The 20,840-nt window shown below is 47.8% G+C and overlaps 1 protein-coding gene across 7 annotated transcripts in view; it reads left to right on the plus strand.

The window, feature by feature from the left end:
* Positions 1 to 294: 294 nt before the first annotated feature.
* LOC146196752 (uncharacterized) overlaps positions 295 to 20,840 on the plus strand; it is a 68,051-nt gene continuing 47,505 nt past the window's right edge. For 4 of the 7 annotated variants that reach the window (XR_014706140.1, XR_014706141.1, XM_084598502.1 and 1 more), the window contains exons 1-11: positions 1,222 to 1,408; positions 2,378 to 2,464; positions 3,263 to 3,373; positions 5,222 to 5,426; positions 5,610 to 5,726; positions 6,024 to 6,206; positions 12,629 to 12,852; positions 13,422 to 13,589; positions 14,971 to 15,206; positions 15,905 to 16,235; positions 17,324 to 17,498. Coding sequence is in view for 5 of the 7 variants with exons in the window: in XM_084598502.1 (XP_084454628.1) it covers positions 1,262 to 1,408; positions 2,378 to 2,464; positions 3,263 to 3,373; positions 5,222 to 5,426; positions 5,610 to 5,726; positions 6,024 to 6,206; positions 12,629 to 12,852; positions 13,422 to 13,589; positions 14,971 to 15,206; positions 15,905 to 16,235; positions 17,324 to 17,498 (1,984 nt within the window). In the remaining 2 variants the exon portion in view is untranslated. The other 3 variants (XM_084598501.1, XM_084598500.1, XM_084598499.1) reach the window with 3 other exon arrangements.

Raw genomic sequence — 20,840 nt, forward strand, 5'->3', positions numbered from 1 at the left:
GTGCTTCGAAGTTGAAATTACCGGATTTTTCGGAACCAAATTTTTCACAAATTAAACAAAAAATGAAGCAACACAGGCGAACCGTTGCGCTACAAAGACATCAGTGACAGTAGAATGTTCAAAGCGAAGAAAAACAAGGGTAATTTTACGTTCTACAATAGACGGCAGAGTTTTTAGTGACTAGATTTATTTGCACACCGTGAAATCTTTTTGTACTGCTATAGTACTGCATAGGAGGTTTACGGTTTACTGTGTTCACTTTGAATGATTTGAATTTCATGCGTAAATGCGAAACTGCGCCTAGTGTTGACGTCACCTTCAAGAGGTTTTCTTCGTCACGTGATTCGCTGGCTTTTTGTGAGCGCATTTCCAAGGTAATTCGCATTTGGACGTGTTTTATTGTTCTGTGATAACCGAGGCACTCTGTGCTCGGTCTCGCTGCATGTACGGCACTGTTACGCTTTTCCTAACGCTCTTGTACGCTAAAGATTCGATGTGAATTCGTATTAATATTGTGTAAGCCGTTTTAGCTTTATTTTCGGCGTATTTCGATGTGCGCGTACGAGGCTTAACGTCTAAGCCTAACGTTGTGTCGCGGCTTGCCTCGCTACAAGGGAACGCTGAACCCGTAGCTCTCGCCGCTTCGACCGTCGCGCTTCGTTATGAAACGAATTGATTCCGAAATCAATGCTGCCTTACAAAACCTACATCACTAGAGCTGGCTAGTTTTCTCTCTACTCTTGCGCGTCGTTCAGTGATCTTCGATTTCTCCTGCCTCTGTTCAACGCGTACTACTACCCAATCCTTGTGAAAGTTGAAACGCGACGGCATTTGTCCGCTTAAAAAAAGGGAGGTGGCTGGTTTTCGCCTTCGTCGAGGCCTGTCGCGAATTCTTTCGGCTCGTGTGACTCCTCTGCTAGTCTCGCTATTCGTGGCGTGCGTGTGAGGTGCTGGTGTCCGCGGTCCGACCGAAGTCTGTCTCGACGACGCAGTCGGGAGTGTGCGCGCGCTTCGCTAGCCCTTAGAAATCGCTTTCGGTGTACGGAAAGCGCTGCATAAATTTGAGTTCTACGCTTTCGTTTGTCTGTAAAAGCGGGCTCGTCGTTCGTCTGCAGTTTCACGTGTTTGATGAAGTGACGCATCGGCGACTTCTGCCTCGCCTTCCGTGCTAGCGTTTACTGACCCGCGCTTCTTGCTCCCTTCTCTTCTCTCTCTCTGCAGCTTTTTGTACATAACATTTTGTACATACGGTATTCAAGTGATGAGTTCGAGTAATACACAGAGGGCGGGGAAAAGCAGCCGAGATAGAGGGAACAAGTCACCATCGGCAACGACACAGTCTCCCAAGTCGGTCACTGCCACAGATGGTCATGCCAAGCCACCCGACGGCTTCATTCCCAAAGTCCAGGTGAGTGGCCCGCCTCGCCGCTTTGGCAGACCCTGCCCGCTCAGGAGTCGTGTGTCTCTGGTTCGCTGCTGTGCTTTTCTTTTTGCTGGTTCTCGCGTCATGTCTCGCATTGCGCAATGACGCCTCTTTGTTCGTTTTACGTGCTGGACAGCGTCTTTGTGCCTGCGGTCGTAAACAGTCATGGTTCGCAGGGGCATGGCCGCGTTTCGGGTTCCCTGTGTGGACTTCGCCGAGGTTTGGCACTGAACTGTCGTTGCTGGCAGTATTCGTTTTAAACCAAAGCTTCATTCATGTATTGTGTGGTACCGTTCATATTGCTGGACACGTTTCACTTTATTTCAAAGCTAACTGCGCAGTAGGTAGCATATTGAGATGAGACTTTATTTTGAGCTATCCGGGAATCCTGATTTATCTGCATTGCAGCTTTGGTCACCTACCTCAGTATTGTGAATAACGGTACACTAAACTTGCCATCTGCTTTCCTTTTGTATGTGGATAGTCAAGTTATGGTTGTCGTGACATATTTCTAATGCTTGCACTTTAACATACCCACGTCTAACGTGACACATTAAATGTCTGTACCATATCTTCAGTAGTTTTGTTGGGGACACTAGTCTGCAACCTATCCGTGTTTTTCTCCACAGAAAAAAACTCGATAGCAATGCTTGTGCAAGCTTTTACCGAACAACTGCATTTGTGGCTCTGTGCAGTACTTTTCAGCTATTAGGCGGATGCCCATACCTCGAAACCATGTCTGCAGCTGTTTATCTGGGCTGCCAGTCAAGGTTCCTATTGCTTGATGTCCAAGAAACGGATAATTGTCTTCTTTGAAATTTGTGAAGCTGCTGGCTTAGTTTGAAACATTTAGAACCTCACGACATCGACGCTGGGCAATGCAAAATCTCAAACTAACACTTCTTCACTGCTCGGTGCTGTTTCCTGAATGAAGTTCTTGTGCGTTTGGTGCAGCCAACACCCGAGCAGATTCGGCTGGCACAGATCATCAATGACCCCACCAAACAGGATGACCCAGACATCCAGAAAAAAGTCCACCAGGTGAGTTCTCTCCTTGACTTGTTCCAGCGCACTGCCCTCCACGTGGTGGCATTAGGCAGGGTGTATGTAGGAAGGGATTGCTTCCTTGTTGGAAGGCTGCCAACTTAGCTTGGCTAGACAAGTGCCTGGAGTGGTTGGCAGTACTGGAGTGGTTGGCAGTACTGTGCAGTCTCGCATTTCTTTACTGCTTGGGCGTGGGGCATAAACTTAAGGGGTTGTGGACACCTATGGCTGTCCTGCTGATTTGTACCCTAATAGCCACTCTGGCCAACCTTACAGGAGTACGTGCAAAATTTTTCACCTCCCTCACTTGGGCATCTCGAAAGTGAAAAAAAAAAAAAAAAAAAAAAAGGATGCTTAGAATTGTACAATAAGTATGATAATTGCTACCCGCTTTGTAATCTCTGTTAATATTCTGAAGAACATACTTGAATCTCAGAGTGCTGTCTGGTAGTTATTGTCGCGCAATGAAGCTTCATATCTGAGAAGGTAGCTTTTTATTTGGAAATTAAGTTTCCACTTCATGTTTATAAAATCTGCCTAATCCAGCTTTGGAGGAAATGTGGCCTAAGCCTGGAACAGAAAGGCGCCAATAATGTGACAGCCTCATTTCCAACGTTGATGTGTTTTTGGCTCCCTTTTGATAGTACAAGCCCATAGTATGAACCTCCTCCTGTTTTGGGTGGGCTTTCTGTTCAAATCTCTTCTATTATGTTCTGCAGTGGGGCTGTTTCTTTTTCTGTTCAACTCTCTTCAATTGCGTCTTTCAGTGGTGCCGTTTCTCTTATTGTGGTGCAGGTGATGGAGGTGACAGGCCAGTCCAGTGATGCAGTCGTGATAGCACTGCATGACTGCGACAATGACCCCACACGAGCCATCACCATGCTCATCGAGGGCAACAAGCAGGAGGTCGGTAGTGGCTTATTTTCGTTCACACAGCTCTTTTTTCATGATGCCCATGAATTCCCCTGCCAGTGCTCTTATAGTTCAGCAGTCCAAAGGTGAAAGTTGGTGTCTGTAGTGTAGTCATATGAGCTGCGTTTAAAATCTGAACCTCTACTCCTGTATATCTTTTTGTGGTTATGCAGCCGAGGCTACGGGGGCGGAGCTTTCGAAACTATGCTAATACACCATGTATTTCTGGCATATCTGGCCTCTGTTACGGTTTCAGTTCAGTCTTTGCTTGAAGTAATAGTTCTCAAGCTGCCAACGAAATGTTTCTTTACATTACTGAAGGACTAAGTGAACATGAATTTGCGGTAATGGATATCCAGTGCTATGTACATTGTTCAAACAAGCGCATTGTGAAAGCGTGTAGAAACGGGCGGGTAGACTCGACAGAAGCAGCTGGTGTACACTTCGTGGGATTCCCGACAGATGGCGCAGCCGTCACTTTTGGACGGCATAGTATACCAATTTCAAAATGCAACACACTAAAGGCCGACCCATATGGAGCAGTTTTACTGGGGCAAACATTGCGAACAGCATGTCACTGGTCGCTGGCGGCCGTTCGCCACCGATCAAGACGGACCAGATTTTTTAGACTGCAGTTGGGCGATCGACTGTTCCCCAGAGCTGGCCAATGCCGTTCGATTGCAGCACTTGTGGCACCACCACTGCTCCGCGCCGGCTGCAGCTCCAAGTTGTGCACCCACAATATGAAAAACGTCAGTAAAGTAGGCTAAATTTTGTTGCTATCATAAATAAGCTGAATGTCAAAACTGAATCCTTCTTGAGGGTCGCTGAGCTGCACCGGGTCGCTGGTAGCTGCGATACAAGAAAGCTTCTGCTCACAGCCAACTGCCGCGGCTGGTCCAGCCAAAATTAATCATATTTTGCTTTTGTTATGAGAGAATGGGATTGAGAGTAAGGCATTTTGATGCTTAGATCATTTACTATAGCACTGAGGAATTTCATAGCACTGTTTCATGAGCCATCGGTGCAAAACAAAATAGGCAGTGACAACTAGGGAGCAGCGCATGACCAGAGCACTGCTGTCCGTCGCGCTGCACCGCTTTGGTGAGGTCATGTCATACGGTGTTGTAAGCATTGCGATTTTAACTACTTAGATGATGCAGATGAAGCGGCACCATTTTTAACGTTACGCTCAACACCATTCGCTCGAACCCTGCTGCAAAGAGGAGATGCACCTGCAGTACGCCTTTTCCTGCGGCGTCTGACATATTCGAAGGCTGTTTACAAGCGCTGTCGGGCGTCATTTTAGACACTGCCTATTTCATGTGTTGCTCTTGAAATGTATCTAGTGTAGCAAGTATGTTGAAGCAGAGCAGCTCGTGCGTTCCCCTCACTCGAGCACCGATGCTGCCAGTTTTTTCTCTGGATGTGGCATGGCCCAGCAATAGTGCATCGGCGCATGAAGTTCGCAGAGAAAGTTTGCTCCATATGGGTAGCCCTTAATGCCTCACTGGCTTGTATTTTGGTACAATCTTGATATAATAATAATAATGTGACTTTCCTTAAGTGTATAACATTCCAGAGCACAATCCGGAAAGTTTTTGAAGGGACTATATTTTGCTGTGCGGTGAGCTGGTGTGTTATGGCTCTGTAGCTTTGGCTGCACATTCACAAAAAGTCGTGTCGGGAAGTATAGGAACTGTCACTACTTCGGCATCTGGTACATTGCACCTTGCAGACGCTGGGTGTTTTCAGTTCACCCTGAGCTCACGAAGTTTGTTGTTCCCCATGCAGTGTTCTAAACCTGGTCACTGTCTCATTCCTTGCAAACTTGTGCTGCAGGGCGAGTGGGAGACACGGGGCAAGAAGAAGAAGCCCGTGAAGGAGGGCAGCCAGCAGCAGCCGCCGGCGCAGAAAGGGGACCAAGGAGGGGGCCCTGTCAGCAGCAACAAGGAGAACCGTGGAGGGCCTCGCGGGGAGGGTGGGCCCCCACGCAGCACCACCCGGGGGTCTGGCCGCGGGGGAGGAGGAGGCCGTGGCGGCAGCTGTAAGTTGTGGCAACCTACGCCGGTGGGACCTGCCCGTATTGAGGGGCTTAGGAAGCCTTGCTGCTTCATATATCTAAATTGCAGTTATATGAGGGAAGTGCTCGTGTGCCTTCTCATTTGTTTGGCGCTTGCGGAGTGTGTGGCTTCTACCACTGCTGATGCGTTTTCTGGCCATTCTGCAGGGAAGAACAAGGAGAATGAGAAGAACGAGCGAAACCTGGAGGATGGGCGGGCTGGCGATCGTGAGCGTGGTGGTGATCGCGAGCGTGGTGGTGACATGCGGCCGCGAGGAGGCAGCCGTGAGTTGACCCCCTTCATTGCTGTTGCATGGTGGTGTGGGGCTACTGTGATTTATGTCTCCAGAGGCTTAGCCGCTCTTTATTGTCCTCACTGCTTGGTTGCTGGTGCAATTTGTCACATTCCTGTTATTGGGCGCAATTGTGATTTGCAGCAGTTGCAAACTAGCAGTATCTGGTTGCAGTAAGGAGTTCTCTGCATCACTAATGGTTTGATGTGCTGTCAGTGTGGTAGGTTTTGATTGCTACAGCCCCGTGGGGAGATGTGAGACCAACTGTGTCGCATTCTTCGTGTCGCAGGACGTGGAGGCCGTGGTGGCCGTGGCGGGAGCAGCGTTGGTGGCCGTGGGAGCCGTACGTTTCAGAACCGCGGCTTTGGCCACGAGGGCTTCCCCCAGTCGATGGACACATGGACCAATAGCACGTCGGCTGGCCAGTCCAGAGGAGGGCAGCAGCAGCAGCAGCAGGACTCCATGGCAGTTGGTGGGTGTCCTTGGGGTTAATTGAAAGGCATTTAGCTCATAGGGGTACTTCCTATAGTTGGATTGGCAACAGTTTTCGAAGCTGAGGTCTCCTTTGACTGTTTGGTGGCAAGTGGTTTCGGAAAAGTTTTTTTGCACCTTGACTGAAAAAAAAAAAACAAAGGCTGCCGATTCTCGGGCATACTTAAAAAGGTTTGAAAAGTTTCATGATGGGGGGGGCTCTTTGTATCTGTTGTTACATCGGTTATGGGCAAATTCTGCAGATTAAGTCACAGGTAGTTAAGCAACCACAGTTTTATCGAGGTTTAAGGGGAGACAGTGCTCTTCCGATTTTCGATCTTTTTATTTTTGGATTCTTGGCATAATTCTTCGCCTTTGAGCAAATCTTCATTTAAATCTAAAGTGTCATTGCATAGTAATGTCCATTTAAAAAAAATATACAGTTGAACCTCGATATAACGAACCTCGATAGAATGAAGTTCGCGATGCAACAAACTTTTTTTGTTTGTTTCTTGCTTCCATTGAAATGCATGTGTTTTTTCCCTCTATTTAACGAAGTGGTTTCGCACCGGAGTTTCGATGCAACGAAGTTTTCGCGAGCAAAGAAAAGCTATTTTGGAAAAACTCCGCCACTTTGTAAAGTAAAGTCAAATTTTATTTTGTAAAAACGTGTTTGTAGAGGAGAATGTTTCCCCACTGCGGCGCCCCGGGCGCACAGACGTGTAAACAGTGCCCCCTCTGACGTTTCCACGTCTTGAGCAACCTTGTCAATCCAATCCAAGCCTAGAGCGTCTCGTCGTTGGCACGGGAAGGCACGCTGCGGCAGTCATTTCCTTCTCTGATCGTGGTGCTCTTTTGTGCAACAATGAGTGGCGCGCCCCGGAAGAGGAAAGTGCTTTCTCTTGATCTTAAAGTTATAAAATTATCAAGAAAGTAGCCGCCGGCGAGAAGAAAAAGAAAGTGGCGGACAGGTACGATATATCGCTGAGTACCCTTTCAACCATTTTAAAGGCGAAGGACAGCGTAATGTGCGCTGTCAGCGACAGCGGCCTGAGTGTGAAAAGGAAGAGGCTGAAAGCGGCTACGTATGGCAACGTGGAGAAAGCCACATTCACGTGGTTCATGGAAATGCGCGCTAAGAACATGCCTCTGAGTGGCGCCATACTTCAGCAGAAAGCCCTGGACTTTGCAAGTGTGCTTGGGTGCGACGAATTTAAGGCTAGCAGCGGGTGGCTACAATGTTTCAAAGAGCGCCACAATATCGTTGGCAAAGCAATCGGCGGTGAAAGTGCGGAGGCGAATGCCATTGGAGCTGCTGATTGGCTTCGTGACCGCGTTCCAGACATTCTCGCCCGCTATGACATCGCGGACATTTATAACGCCGATGAAACGGCTTTATTCTATCGCCTTTTGCCGAAGAGAACCCTGGCTCTGAAAAATGAACGTTGCCATGGCGGCAAACAGAGCAAGCAACGTCTGACTGTGTTGCTATGTGCGAACATGGACGGAACGGATAAACGCCAGCCGCTAGTTATCAGAGTTAGTGGATGACCACATTGTTTCGCTGGAAGGGTGATGCCCGTCAAGTACGTCAGCAACACAAAGGCGTGGATGACACGAGCCCTGTTCAGCGACTGGCTTAATGAGCTGGATGAGGAAATGGGCCAGCAAAAAAGAAAAATCTGCCTTCTCCTGGACAACTGTTCAGCGCATCATGTTGACGTGGAGCTGTCAAACGTCGACTTGGAATTTTTTCCCGCAAGTTGCACATCTCTAATCCAGCCATTGGATCAAGGTGTAATGAACAGCGTAAAGTGTGCTTACAAGAAGCGCATGATCGAGAGAATTTTGTTCAACATGCGCTTTAAACGGGACACCAAGATTGACGTGTTTATGGGCATTGAAATGCTATCTGCGTCCTGGCAGTCTACGAGCAAGGAAATTATAGTAAACTGCTTTAGAAAGGCTGGCATAAAAGCTGTGTGCGACTCTTTGGATGCGGCAGACAACGATGAAGCGAGCGAAGGAGAGACGCCTGCACAGTCAGATTTCGCTGATGCGTGGCAGCAGCTGAGCGACAAAGGCGGCGTTCCCGAGGACGTAAGCCTTACAGACTTCATCACCAGTGATGAAAATGCTGTCACAACAGAAGAACTGGACGACACCGCAATAATCGAAAGCGTTCAAGAAAAAAACGTTGTAGAGGACGGTGATGACATCGACCAAGGCACTGAGGAGGCAACGCAGGCGCCTACAGCAACAGAAGTGCTCAATGCCATAGACATTTTGCGGAGGCATGCCGGCGCGCAAGAGCACGAACAAGCATTGGTAGCGGTAGCCACCTATGAACGCCTCATTACGCCGACGCTCATGAGCAAACGTCAGGCAAAAATAACTGACTTCATGAAGTGATTGATGCAGTCATGAAGTCAGTTGCCTTTTGCAAAGATTTGACAGTAAAGATTCTTGGTTTTTGAACTCGCGTCAATCTCGCCCGGTCAATCTCTACGGCGCTGTACAGCTGATCCAGACATGGTGGCCGCGTTTCGATGGAGGCGAAATGCAAGGCGCCAGTGTATTGCGTGACGTAACGCAGGTTAAACCCCATGTGGTCGTTATTTTCGGAGCCCTCCGCTACGCCCTGTCCTGTGAAGTTGCAGTTGACAGTCAGTAAATCGCGCCCCGCACCGCATGCGCTGCACAACGCCAGCCAAACCACCTGCGCTATTTTGCGGGGCCTCCTACTTGCACGTCTCATTCCAATCAGCCCCCGCGAGAGCACGTGATGGATCGCAATGTTGCTTGACGCCATTAATGGATTTCCGCGCCGCTCGGTTTCGTTTTCGGTGATACCGCACGCTTCGTGACGTCTTCGCAGCAACACGCGAAGCTCGCTTTAATTTTTCAATGGCGGCATTTGTCTCCATCTCTCAATCAAGATTTAAAGATGCCCGCAATTCGCTGAGAAAACACTGTAAGGTAATGGGTAACAAAGCGCACGGCACCGCGGGGAGCAGCTCGGCTCTACAGAAAATTTCAACTGAAGCAATATTTTGAGATTTGCGATTTCGAGGCAACGAAGCTTGACTGACCTACTATTGCCGCTCTATTTGCTTGTCGTTACTTCTAAAATCGGTTGTAATATCGTCACGAACGCACGTGAGCGGAATAAATAGAATAGCGAATGTTGTTTGAATGCACAATTTCATTAGCGGCACTGAAAGACAAAAACCTCGATGCAACGAAGTGCGCGATATAACGAAGTTTTTCCCCGAAACGTACTACTTCGTTATATCGAGGTTTAACTGTAGTTTCAAAAGCGCCCTTTAAATTGAGGACGGACCGCTAGTTTCAACCGCGCGCCGCGCATTAACAAAAAGCCGCACCTATGCCATCTTGGTCTTTTTTGAAAGCTTACGCGTCCGGCTTCTCATTTTGTCTCGGCCAGCTACCATATGCCAGCCACAGTAAAATTAAATAAGCGCGAAGTTTTCTACAACGCGCATTCTTACTGGTCGGTAAAAGCACGTGACCTGAATGGCACCATCTGATAGGCTTAGGCCGGTTGCCCTGCCATGAGAGCTGCACATGCTGCCATTTTGAGCAAGTCCTCGCTACTGCATGGAACGCTACTATTCCCAGGGGACCGAAGAAGCACCATTCGGTGTATCTGTTCGGCCGGAGACGAAGGAAAAGAATAAACTACGAGAATAGTATTCTTTTCTGTCTGAAGTCAGCGACCGACGAAAAGGAGCAGCCGCCCGATAGCCGCGGAGAAACAAACAATACTTCGCTGGACGACACATCACTGAATAGTGCATCTATCACTTCTGCGAATCGTCAGCCGCCCGATAGCCGCGGAGTAGCAGAAATGCATTGCTGAGCGATGCTTCGCTAGACAGTGCACCCAACGTCAACGTGCTTGCGGATGCCAGACTCTCCGACCAATGCACGGACGGGCAGCCTCAGCGGCGTGACAGCATCGGTCACAGACGAACATAACGCAGCGTTTACTGCCGTCGACATGCTTGCGGTAAACTCCCTCCTTGGGGCTTTACGCTGCCAGAATTGTCAACGATGCGCGGAGATGATGACAAGAGATCGTGAGCCTCGCAGTGGAACTGATGCTGATCAGCGAGTGGTACGGCGAGATAACGACTAAGTGGAGTTCGCGACGGGTACAGGGTGAAAAGAAATGAAACCAGTCTGAAATTAAATCTATTCCTGGCGTGCGATGCTCTCAACAAGTAACAGCCAGACGGCCATGAACGACATTTTCGCAGCGATGGGCTTGTCTGGCCGAGGTCTTCACACACAAGACGTTTCAGCGGCATTTTAAAAAAATCTCTGAACCCCGGTGCGACGCGTGCGGCTGAGGCTGTTATGGTGCAGCCTGCAGAAAAAGTAGTTAGTTTATGAAAACTTGTGTTTTGGACACAAAGGGAACATTGCTACGTGCTTTGATGGCACCTGGATGACGCGGGGCCATTCTTCGCACATAGGAGTAGGTGCAGTGGCGGTGTTATTCACCGGCTAATTCCTGGACTACAAGTTCGGGCTGTGAAATTGGACCCAAACCTGACTGATGAGTATGCTGTGTGGAGGAAACCCCATCAGTGCCAGAACATCAATTGCAAATCTGGTCAAATGGAAGTTGAGACTGGATTTCCAGTGGTCTTTAGAACGCAAGAAAGTAAAGTATGCAACCATGCTGTGTGACGGTGACAGCCACACATTTAGTGCTATCAAGGATGCAAAGGTGTATGGCTTCGTAGATGTAGAGAAAGAACACTGCATCAATCATGTACAAAAACCTATGGGTGCAGCGCTTCGAAACCTTCTGCAAAAGCACAAAAGTAAAGGCATGTGGGGACTTGGCGAGAAGGGGAGGTTCACAGCAGACGTCGTCAACCAGCTGACTACCTAATATGGTCGAGCACTCAAGTCTCACTGTGGTGAAGTTGACGCTATGCAGAGAGTGCTAATTTCAACTTAGCATCATGTCACGTCAACTGACAGCTGCTCTAACCACAGCCTGTGCCCAAGTGGCAAGGATTCTTGGTGCCGTCATAATGCGGCAACAGCAAAAGGTGAGCCACAACCACGGATGTGGCAAAGGCACTTTTGCCTGTGTACGAGTGCTTAGCAGATGGAACGCTGCTGAAGAAGTGCAAGCGAGGGAGAACACAAAACTCCAATGAATCGTTTCACTCTATCTGGAGTATGATTTACAAAGAGTAGCATTTCTCCCTTTTTGCTGTGGAGGCAGCCATTGCAGAAGCAGTGCTGCGCTTCAATACTGGAAATGAATATGCAGCAACAGCCATTCTTCAGGAAATAAATGTGAATATAACAGACTGTGGCTTAAAAAGAGTCAAAGAAAAAAGACTTGCGTCGCACTACTGCTTCTAGGAAGAAACTAATTGTCACTAGGCCTCCAGACGATGGCAAAAAAAGAAGCACCACTCTGGGATGCACCCAGGTTATTCCCCAGGTGCATTCTAGTAATTTGAGAAGCTATTGTTTTCATAAAGGTGCTTGAAACCGTTCTTCGTTTTCTGAAAACTACAATTTTGACACACAAACAGTTTTGGAGTGAACATATCTTTGCTTGTAGTTGTGTTAACGCAGCAACATTTAAAAAAAATATACTTTGTATAAGGCAGGTGCGCGGGAACTTTGCTGCAACGAGTGTCTCCCCAGTGATGAGTTTCAGCATGACTTTCGTTCTCCTGAGCAGTACATCAGCTGAATGACCATTTTCTCTTTCTGAGGGGAGCGCTCGTGGGAAATTTCCTCCTTCCGGCAAGATGAGAACGTGCAGGATGTTGCTAGAAATTGAATTTACATATGCTTACTGCCAATTGGCACACAAACTTATGCTGAAATTTGTGAGGCTGTAAAATGACTATTAACATATTAACACTCGTCTAGCTAACAACTATGCCTGAAATTGAGTATTTAACGGCCCATTACTTCAAATTTTATGCCTCAAACAATGTCAATTGATTAATACTCGTCTTGCAAACTTGTTGGCCTTTAGACCTAGAGGCTCATGTTTTACTACATTCCTTAGATGTTAAACGTAATTTGGTATGCTAATTTTCATCATGGCATCAATTGTCCGGAAAATTATTCAACTCCAAATGAGAAACATAAAATTGTAAATATCTTGAAAACTATTTCTTATATGGAAAAAATAAATAGAAATTTAGAATCGGCACTCTTGAAAACTATTTGTTATATGGAAAAAATAAATAGAAATTTAGAATCGGCACAGAAAAAAAGACATCAGTTGCATAGCAATCCATCCACAAATAAAAAATAATTGTCCAAAGAGGGGTGTACCCCTTTCAGTGTAAACATGTGCTGTTTGCTCTCGATGTTTGCATGCACTTGTGGAACACTTTTTTTTCTTCTCAGGCAACTGGAATAACGACTTGGCAGCCAGTGAGGATTGGAGTGAAGAGGACTGGACCGGGCAGCTGGAGACCAAGGTTTTCACAGCAAGTGGTGTGTCTGCAACGCCCACGCCAGCTCCCGACACAGCTAGCATCATGCAGCTGCTGAAGGAAACGCCACACGACACTCTCACTGTCGCCCAGTTCAATCAGCAGGCCACAGAGTCCATTAAGGCGGCTGTCGGGGTGAGAACCGCTGGCATAAGCTTTGCAAATGCTAGCACCACAAGAATCGTCACGAGTGTAGTTAACTGATAAGTTTATAGTTGTTGATCGATGGCCTCGCCACACAAGTGCCTCCCCAATGACGAGTTTCAGCATGACTTTCGTTCTCCTGAGCAGTACATCAGCTGAATGACCATTTTCTTTTTCTGAGGGGAGTGCTCGTGGGAAATTTTCTCTTTCGTGCAAGATGAGAACTTGCAAGATGTTGCTAGAAGTTGCATATGCTTACTGCCACTTGGCACACACTTAGTATACTGAAATTTGTGAGTCTGTAAAATGACTATTAACGTATCACCACTCGTCTAGCTGTCTAAAATTGAAGGAATTGAAGTTTTTAACAACCCATTACTTCAAATTTTATGCCCACAGGGAAAAAAATGGCATATTTGAAATCTGCATAAGAAATTAAATTAAGCTATATATTTTTATTGTGTGCTCCATAGCTGAGTGAACACGGGACGAAAGTGATTGGGATTATTGGACCAAATAGCCCTTGCCTCACGACTGTGGGCTGCTTGTTGCCTTACCAGGTGGGCTCTTCACCATCCAATTCCATGAGTAACAGCACCTACCACCTGCCACAAGCCCAGTCGGCAACTGCACCCGGGGACATTGTTTCTGTCGCTGCCTCCAAACCAGCTGCACCCGCTCCACAGCGCACAAAGACTGCCAAGGTTCGGGTACCACCGCCTTCCAAGGTCAGTGCTAGCGAGCTGTCAGCATGGAACTAATGTGAGACCGCATCTTTTATTTGTGTAACAACATCTGATCTTGGCTATTCTGATATTGCCCTGGGAAAGGAACAACTCTGTCGTCTCATGTTGTGTGCCTTGGGGTTAAGATGAAGTAAAAAAAAAATTTACAGGTAATCATTTAATGTGGTGCAACAAACTGCGTTGGTAGTATTAGTTTCACGTTAGTTTCTACACTTTTGCTTTGCAGTGATTGGCCTTGAATTGAAATTCGATGTCTGTTTTTAGTAAACGATTGGTTTGGTTGAATTTTTCACCCATCATCATCATCTTTTACTGTACTGGTTTAACCTACCAGGCATAAAGTAAGGAAGCAGCTGTTGTGTAGTAGTAATAGCGGTAAACTATTTTGAAAGCTAACGCTCTATTTACAGTTCTTTGAATAGCAGTTGTTAGTGGTAACAAGTCTAGTATCACAGTTCGGTAACGCTCATGTCGAAAGAGAAATTTAGCTGAACGCTGTCATGAAACATTGTACAAGTGGATAAAGGAACAGTGACTGCAGCGGCTGGTTAACGTCTGGCAGCCGCGTGCAAAGGTTTTGAGGACTGCCTGTGACGTGAATGTGAGAGTGGCAGTCTCAGATTCAGCGCGAGCTGGATCATCCCTTCCATTCTTCTTTGTGATGCGGAACTGTTATGGAATGTCGCACCAAATGCACGTTCACATGTAGCTGCAACCTGCAGGCTGCAGTCACGGACGCTTGTCACGCACGCAGTCAATCTTGCCGCTAGTCCTAGCACTGAAGCTAAAATAGTGAAAGCAACAAGTGATCACGCCACTGCTGAAGAGGGGTGTGCTGTCGGAGGTTGCGAAGAGCGGACAATTTCTTGGTTGTCTACTCTGCTTGCCGGTGAGCTTCATGTGGTGGTGTCAGTGCCCGCGAGGTGGTCACGAACGCTTGCTTCACCGCACATTTGCGCAGCCTGCCACTTTTAAAAAGGGGCGACACGAAGTTCGTTATATCTGTTTTACGCCAAATCGCATTCGCTGTGAGAAAGTTAAAAATGTATGTTCGGCAAAAAATTTTATGGAAGAGTTTGACATATCCAGTAATTCATTACATGCGTGTTCGTTATACCAAGGTTTCACTGTTTAGACATCATACAAGCATGACTTCGCCTCAACTTGGGGCAGTCTTGTTGCTCGCTAAGGGTGGATGCTACTGGGTTTTTTTTTTCTTCCCCCCCCCCCCCCCTTTAATTATTATTATTTTTTTTTTTGACATTTTTGGAAAGAATTGTTTGGACAGTTCAAGCACTCTAACCATTTTCAATCCTGTTAAACCTTCAGAGCTGAATTCTTGTTTTGGGTGACCATCCTGCAGATACCGGAGTCTGCTGTCGAGATGCCAGATGACAGTGTGGTGTCCTCCCTGGACGTCCAGTTCGGGGGCCTTGAATTTGGCACGGACACGTTCGACTTTGGTGCGAACGATGGTCTGGCAGCGGTGTCTACGTCGCAATCCACGATGCCGCCCGGCCTGGTTCAGTCCGAGCAGGCATCCATTACTCCGGTGGTCCCTTCGTCCACGCCTTACCTGGACGGGCATCATGCAGTCAAGTATGCTCGCGAAGCTGCAGCTATCACTATATAAATACATGATTGGAAAGAAAAGAATATCTATCATAGTTTTCCCTGTCTTGTTGGGTGTGGGTAGTAACATTCTGAAGCAACTCTTGCATGGGCTAAGGGATAATTTAAAGAGTTCTTAGATTGGCTTAGACCATGAGGGGTTCTTGTGTCAGACAGAAATGCAAATTGATCTCTCTGGGTGTCAGTTTGAGGCTCACGTTAAGGTGATGCGCTTGTTTTGCACTTGTTTTTATTCAATTATTTTAAACTCTGCCCGAGTCTTGTATTAGGGGAGCCAGTGGAAATGCCGAGTTGTGTGCCCTTGATGTCTTGACCTGCCTCTCCCGTGATGAGGTGTTGTGACTTTCGTTCTCCTGAATGTCTGCAGTTGAATGAGAATTTTCTGCACTCTGAGGAGGCGGTTGAAATGTATAAGTAAAGTACACCAGCAGAACAATCTGCCATTTGAAGGTAGCGAAGTGACATGATTTTCTTTTTTCTTCTTGAGGTGCCTTACAACTTATGACTGTGCGGATAGTGTGGAGAGAGCATATGCATTGGGATAGAACCGTTCATGTAGCTCGGAAGTTTTTTGTTGCGCTTGGCTGAAAGGAAAGAACCATTTTGAATTTCGCGCCTCTTTGGTCAGTTCTGTGATTGTGTTATGGTCTACACCCCTCGTGCAGTAAGGGCCCTTCGTCGACTGGTGTCCCCAGCAGTCCTGTGGTACCTCTGGGTGGTGGCCCGGTTGCGAAGGACGTTTCTCCGACAGCCGGCACTGCTGGGCCTCAACCGCAGTCACAAACCTTGCAGCAGTCTCAACAGCAGCCACCGTCGCAACCGTCAGCAGCGCCGCCCAGTGTGGCTCTCTCGCGGCCACCCGGAATCCCCGCTCCCAAGGAAGCTCCGGCACCCCTGGGAAACAGCGTGCCTCCTTCCTCGGGCAACGCTCTAAGTGCTCCCGCGTCTTCAGCAACGTCTGTGGCGGCGTCAGCAGCTTCCTCCGCCAGTCACAAGGTTAGAGAGCTGCTGCCTCTTGTGTGTTGGCATCTTGGGGTGGCTACTGCGGCAAAAGACGTGCGACTCAGAGGCCGCACAAGTCTTCAGAAGATTTTTGACCAGCATCATTCCAACACCAATATTTGGCCAACACCTTCCCACTTCGAGTCATGGATAAATTCGCTCTCGCCTTACCATCCGACCTGCTGGCCGTCCTGGTTAGCTGTCGGTAGAGCGACTGCCTTGGAAAGGCGGTGGGGCCGGGTTCGATCCCTGGACCAGGACGAATTTTTCTTTAACTACGAAGCTTCTGAGAAAGCTATATAGCTTTCCTTTGTAGCCATATGGCTGCACTTGGGTGGATGACTGAGTAATTACTCCCTTATTAGAAATCTACTCCACCTTAGGGGATTCCCCTAAAATATTTGACCAGTATAAATTGCTTTAACTCTGGCTAAAATTAGTGTAGAACATTCTCACTTGCTGATTGCACTGTCTGATTGTTCTAGATAGTTATGTCTTCAGTATAGCACTTGTAGCTTCACAGAAAGGTCACTTCCACACAGAACGATAAATACCCAATATCTTAACGAATTGATGCCTTATAGAAAATATGAATCGCACAAAAAACTGACACAAACACTGCAAGTTTCATAACCTGCTGTAAGTAAAATAAAATGCTTAAGACCAGGGTATATGTGGCCTTTCGTTGGCGCGAGCGTGCCTTGTGGAAAGTCTGCTTCTATTACGGCAACACCACTCCAAAAAGCACCAGGGGTGGTAACCGGGGATCAGCACTCGGGTGGGGACCTCGTCGAAGGTTAGAGCTGTTGGTGGGGAGCTCATCGAAGGTTAGAACAACTGTGGTTCTGCCTGCTTTTTCGTGCAGCCTCTCCTGTGATGATACCGGTACGTTCGTGATGGCGAAAGGGTTAATTGCTCTTTTAGAATCGGCATATCTAGGTACACAAAATATTAAAATTTGGTTGATATATATTTATAAATAGAAAGTTGCCTACCAAGTGTAGCATCCAGTACGAAGCACTCCTTTCTCGCGATGGATGTTTGATCGGCTATTGCTTTTATTTTCTCTGGCGACTGCGCAGCCCCCTGGTGGTTCTGTGATGGGACCCGAGCACCTCGTCCTACAGTCCCAGCAGCAGCAGCAGCACTCTGAGCGCAGCAAGCCCGTGTCATCCTCGTCTGTGGCTGGCCCACAGTCCAAGATGTACGCCGGTGGCGCTGCGACGACAGCCCAGAGGAGCAACCAGGGTCTCGAAGGTGCGTAGTTACCCGATGGCCCTCCCGAATAATTAGGAAAACCGTTTGTACCGCCAGGTTTTTCTGTGCCCCCATCACTGCTGCCTGGAGGGCGAGGTTGAGAACAGTACCGTAAAAACCCACATACCGTATTTACTCGCGTAATGAACCCACCCCCCACTTTTGTCGTCGAAAATTGAATTTTTTTTTTTACGTCGCGTAAATAACGCGCACCCGCCCGCAGGGTCGGTGTTCAGCATGTTCGCGTTATCTCGGCTCAATTGGCCGGCGCTGTCGACTGTCGACGATCATAAAATTGTCTGATCGCGCAGCGATAAAATAAACATCATTTGAAGCCAACGATGCTGAACACCGGCGACGCGAACGCGGGTGACGCGGGCGTCGACTGCACGCTTTCGTTGATCGTTCATTGACCTTGCATGATTCGTTGGTGGATGCGCAAAGGGCTTTACTGGGGCATCCTCTTTGAAATGGGGTGACGGCAGTTTCCACCACGCTCGGCTATTTTCTTTGTATTTCTCGAACCAATTTGTCAAACTTCTCTAGATTTTTTTTTTACAATGATGATGATGATGCAGGTTGCCGAGTGCCATCTATTAAATGCAAAGCAAACCTCTGCTTATAGCGCCATGCATGCGCGGCGGCGGCAGAACGAAGTAAAGACAACGCACTTGGACAGCGTCGGTCGCCATTTCGCCAGTCCTATTTTGTTGCTGTTTGAGTGCTTCGCTACGACCTTTGCATTATTTCGTGCGTGCTGTGCATTTTCTGCGCGTTGTGCGATGAGGCGTTGCGCTAGCTACACGGCCGGTTTTAAGCTCAAAGTCGTGGAGCATGCTTTGGAGCATGGCAATCGCGCGGCTGGACGGCATTTTAGTGTAGACCCCGTGCGTGTGCGCTACTGGAGGAATCAACAAGAGGAACTCAGAGCGACGAAGAAAGATCGCCGGGCCTTTCGCGGGCCGAAGCAGGGCAAGTTTCCTCGCGTCGAGGAAGAAGTTCTGAGCTATGTGAAGAGGCTCCGCAACGAAGGATGTGCCGTATCCCACGAGCTGATACAGAATCACGCGCGGGCCACTGCAAGAAGTCACGGCATTGCCGCGAGTGAATTTAAGGCGAGCAGTGGTTGGATGACTCGTTTCATGCGCCGGAACGGGTTGTGCCTCAGAAGGCGTACTACGTTATGCCGCGTGGATTCAGATAGCGAGCCCGAGTGAGACAGACCATAAGCAGCCAGCAGCATGAAAATAAAAATGAATTTTTAATTCACATTCATCGCGTACGTGTTTTTACTATAAAGGTAAGGTTGGGATTGCGATTTTCCCATCTTCATTGTGACATGAAATTTCGACCTAAAAAATATCTAAATTTTTTTTCCCCGCGTAATGAACCCTCCCCCCAAATTTATGTCAACTTATCTGGAAAAAAGGTGGGTTCATTACGCGAGTAAATACGGTATAATACGGTGTGTTCTGGGGTTGTGGGGCTCCTTTCATCTTGGTTTGTGTAAAAACATGCCGCTGGTCTTGGTAGCATGTGGCACAAAAAGCACAGATTCGACAATATGCGGCTTTCATTTCAGCTGTCACATGGGCATGGCTGAACTCCTTCCAACTCCCTTCAACCAAGGTAGTCTTTATCTCAATGGAGATATGCGCTGGGTCACACGGCAGTAATTTAGGGAAGGAAGCTTAAGGAAGTTCCTAGTGTAAGGAGTTCCGATTATCTCCCTCGAGCAGGTAAAGGGAATACTGTGGTTTGCCGTGATCTTCAGTGCAAGTTAAAAAAAACAATGCAATAATTTTGCGTTTATAACTAATTTTAATGCTGTAGCACAATGCAAAGCATGGAAAAAAATAAACGCGCAAATATCCAAGCATGCACACAAGAATTTTGCAAGCACATTGTGGTCAGCAGAACGGACAAACCCGCTATGCTAGTAAATGTATCGGCGCATTCCTTTCACATGAATGAAGAATACATTATACAGTCGAACCCGGATATATCGAATTTTGGTTATATCGAACTCACGGAATATCCCCTTGAAAATCCCATGTAAAAGTATAGGAAAGACGCGTCATACATCGAACTCAATATCGCCGGTCGTTCGATATATCGAACTCCGCACTACGCACTGGAAAGTGTGCCTTCCCCAAAGACGATCGCATCACTCTTGGCCGTTTGCCGCGTGACGTTTTCAAGCCGCGCGCGGAAGGAATGAGAGGGGACAGTTCTGGACAGCGCGCGCCCATTCGCCAAAGGTGCGCGCATCTGCAGTTATCGTTTCCCGCGCGCCAACACATGACGTTTGCAAGCCATGTGCGTGGGTGTGCCCATTCTTTTGCCGAGCTCTCTCCTTCAGCACGCGCTACGCATGCCAGCTCAGCCCGTTTTCAGACCGAGGTGGGACGCTTTCTCCAACGTGTGTTGCGAGCCCTCTGCGCGCGGCGGCTGACGTGGCTATGGTGCCTGCGGACGTTAAGAAGCGGCAGCGCTCTCTCTCTCTCTTTTTTTTTTGCGAGAGTCAGTCTTTCAGACTTGTGCAATCAAGCCAAGCTCGCTCCCCGCCACCAGAGGAGCTATAAAAAGATAAACGCGCCCTGACGTTATCGCTGCGCAACATCTTGGCACGCTGCCAAGAAATGAGCTGCGGATGTGACGACCGAGTGACGTGCGCCATCGGCATGCAAGCGAAAACGCTCGAAATTTTCTGCCACAGCGACACAGAAACCTTGTTTTGAGCTGCCGAGCGGGACGCAGTTCCAACAAGTTGGGAATTTTTCGCTCTGTCGCTGCCGCTCGTCGCTGAGATAGCTCAATCGCTTGCATGTGAGCGAGCTGGCCTTAAAGCATTTTTTTTTTCTTCAAATTCTCGGGTGCAAAAGTGGAGAGAGGGTACATTATGCGAGTGGGTTGATTACGCGCCAAATACGGTATCGTTTTTTCGCATCGTAAGTGGCGTCGCAAGCCAATTTCTGTATATCGAATTATCGATATATCTAACTTTTTTGCAATCCCCTTCGAGTTCGATATATCCGGGTTCAACTGTATCATAAATTTAATTCAAACTGTTTAAAAGAAAGCAGCTGAAAATTATTTGACATGTCTTTAAGTTGATTACAGTCGACGACCGATTTTTCGGACTCTCAACGGACCACGAAAATGTCCGAAAAATCGGGCATCTGAAAAAACAAATGTGCACCAAAAAAGCTCAGTTTATTGCCTATTATTTACTCTGAGGCCGGAAAAAGTCATGAAGGCTTTTCTGCACCACGCTTCGCTTCCGTGCTAACAGGTCCACCTGAATTTTGCTTGCATCAGCTCAGCTTGCATCGGCTGCGC

Source organism: Amblyomma maculatum, chromosome 3 (assembly GCF_055883805.1).
Source record: "Amblyomma maculatum isolate TAMU_Amacu chromosome 3, ASM5588380v1, whole genome shotgun sequence".
Lineage (NCBI taxonomy): Eukaryota > Metazoa > Arthropoda > Arachnida > Ixodida > Ixodidae > Amblyomma > Amblyomma maculatum.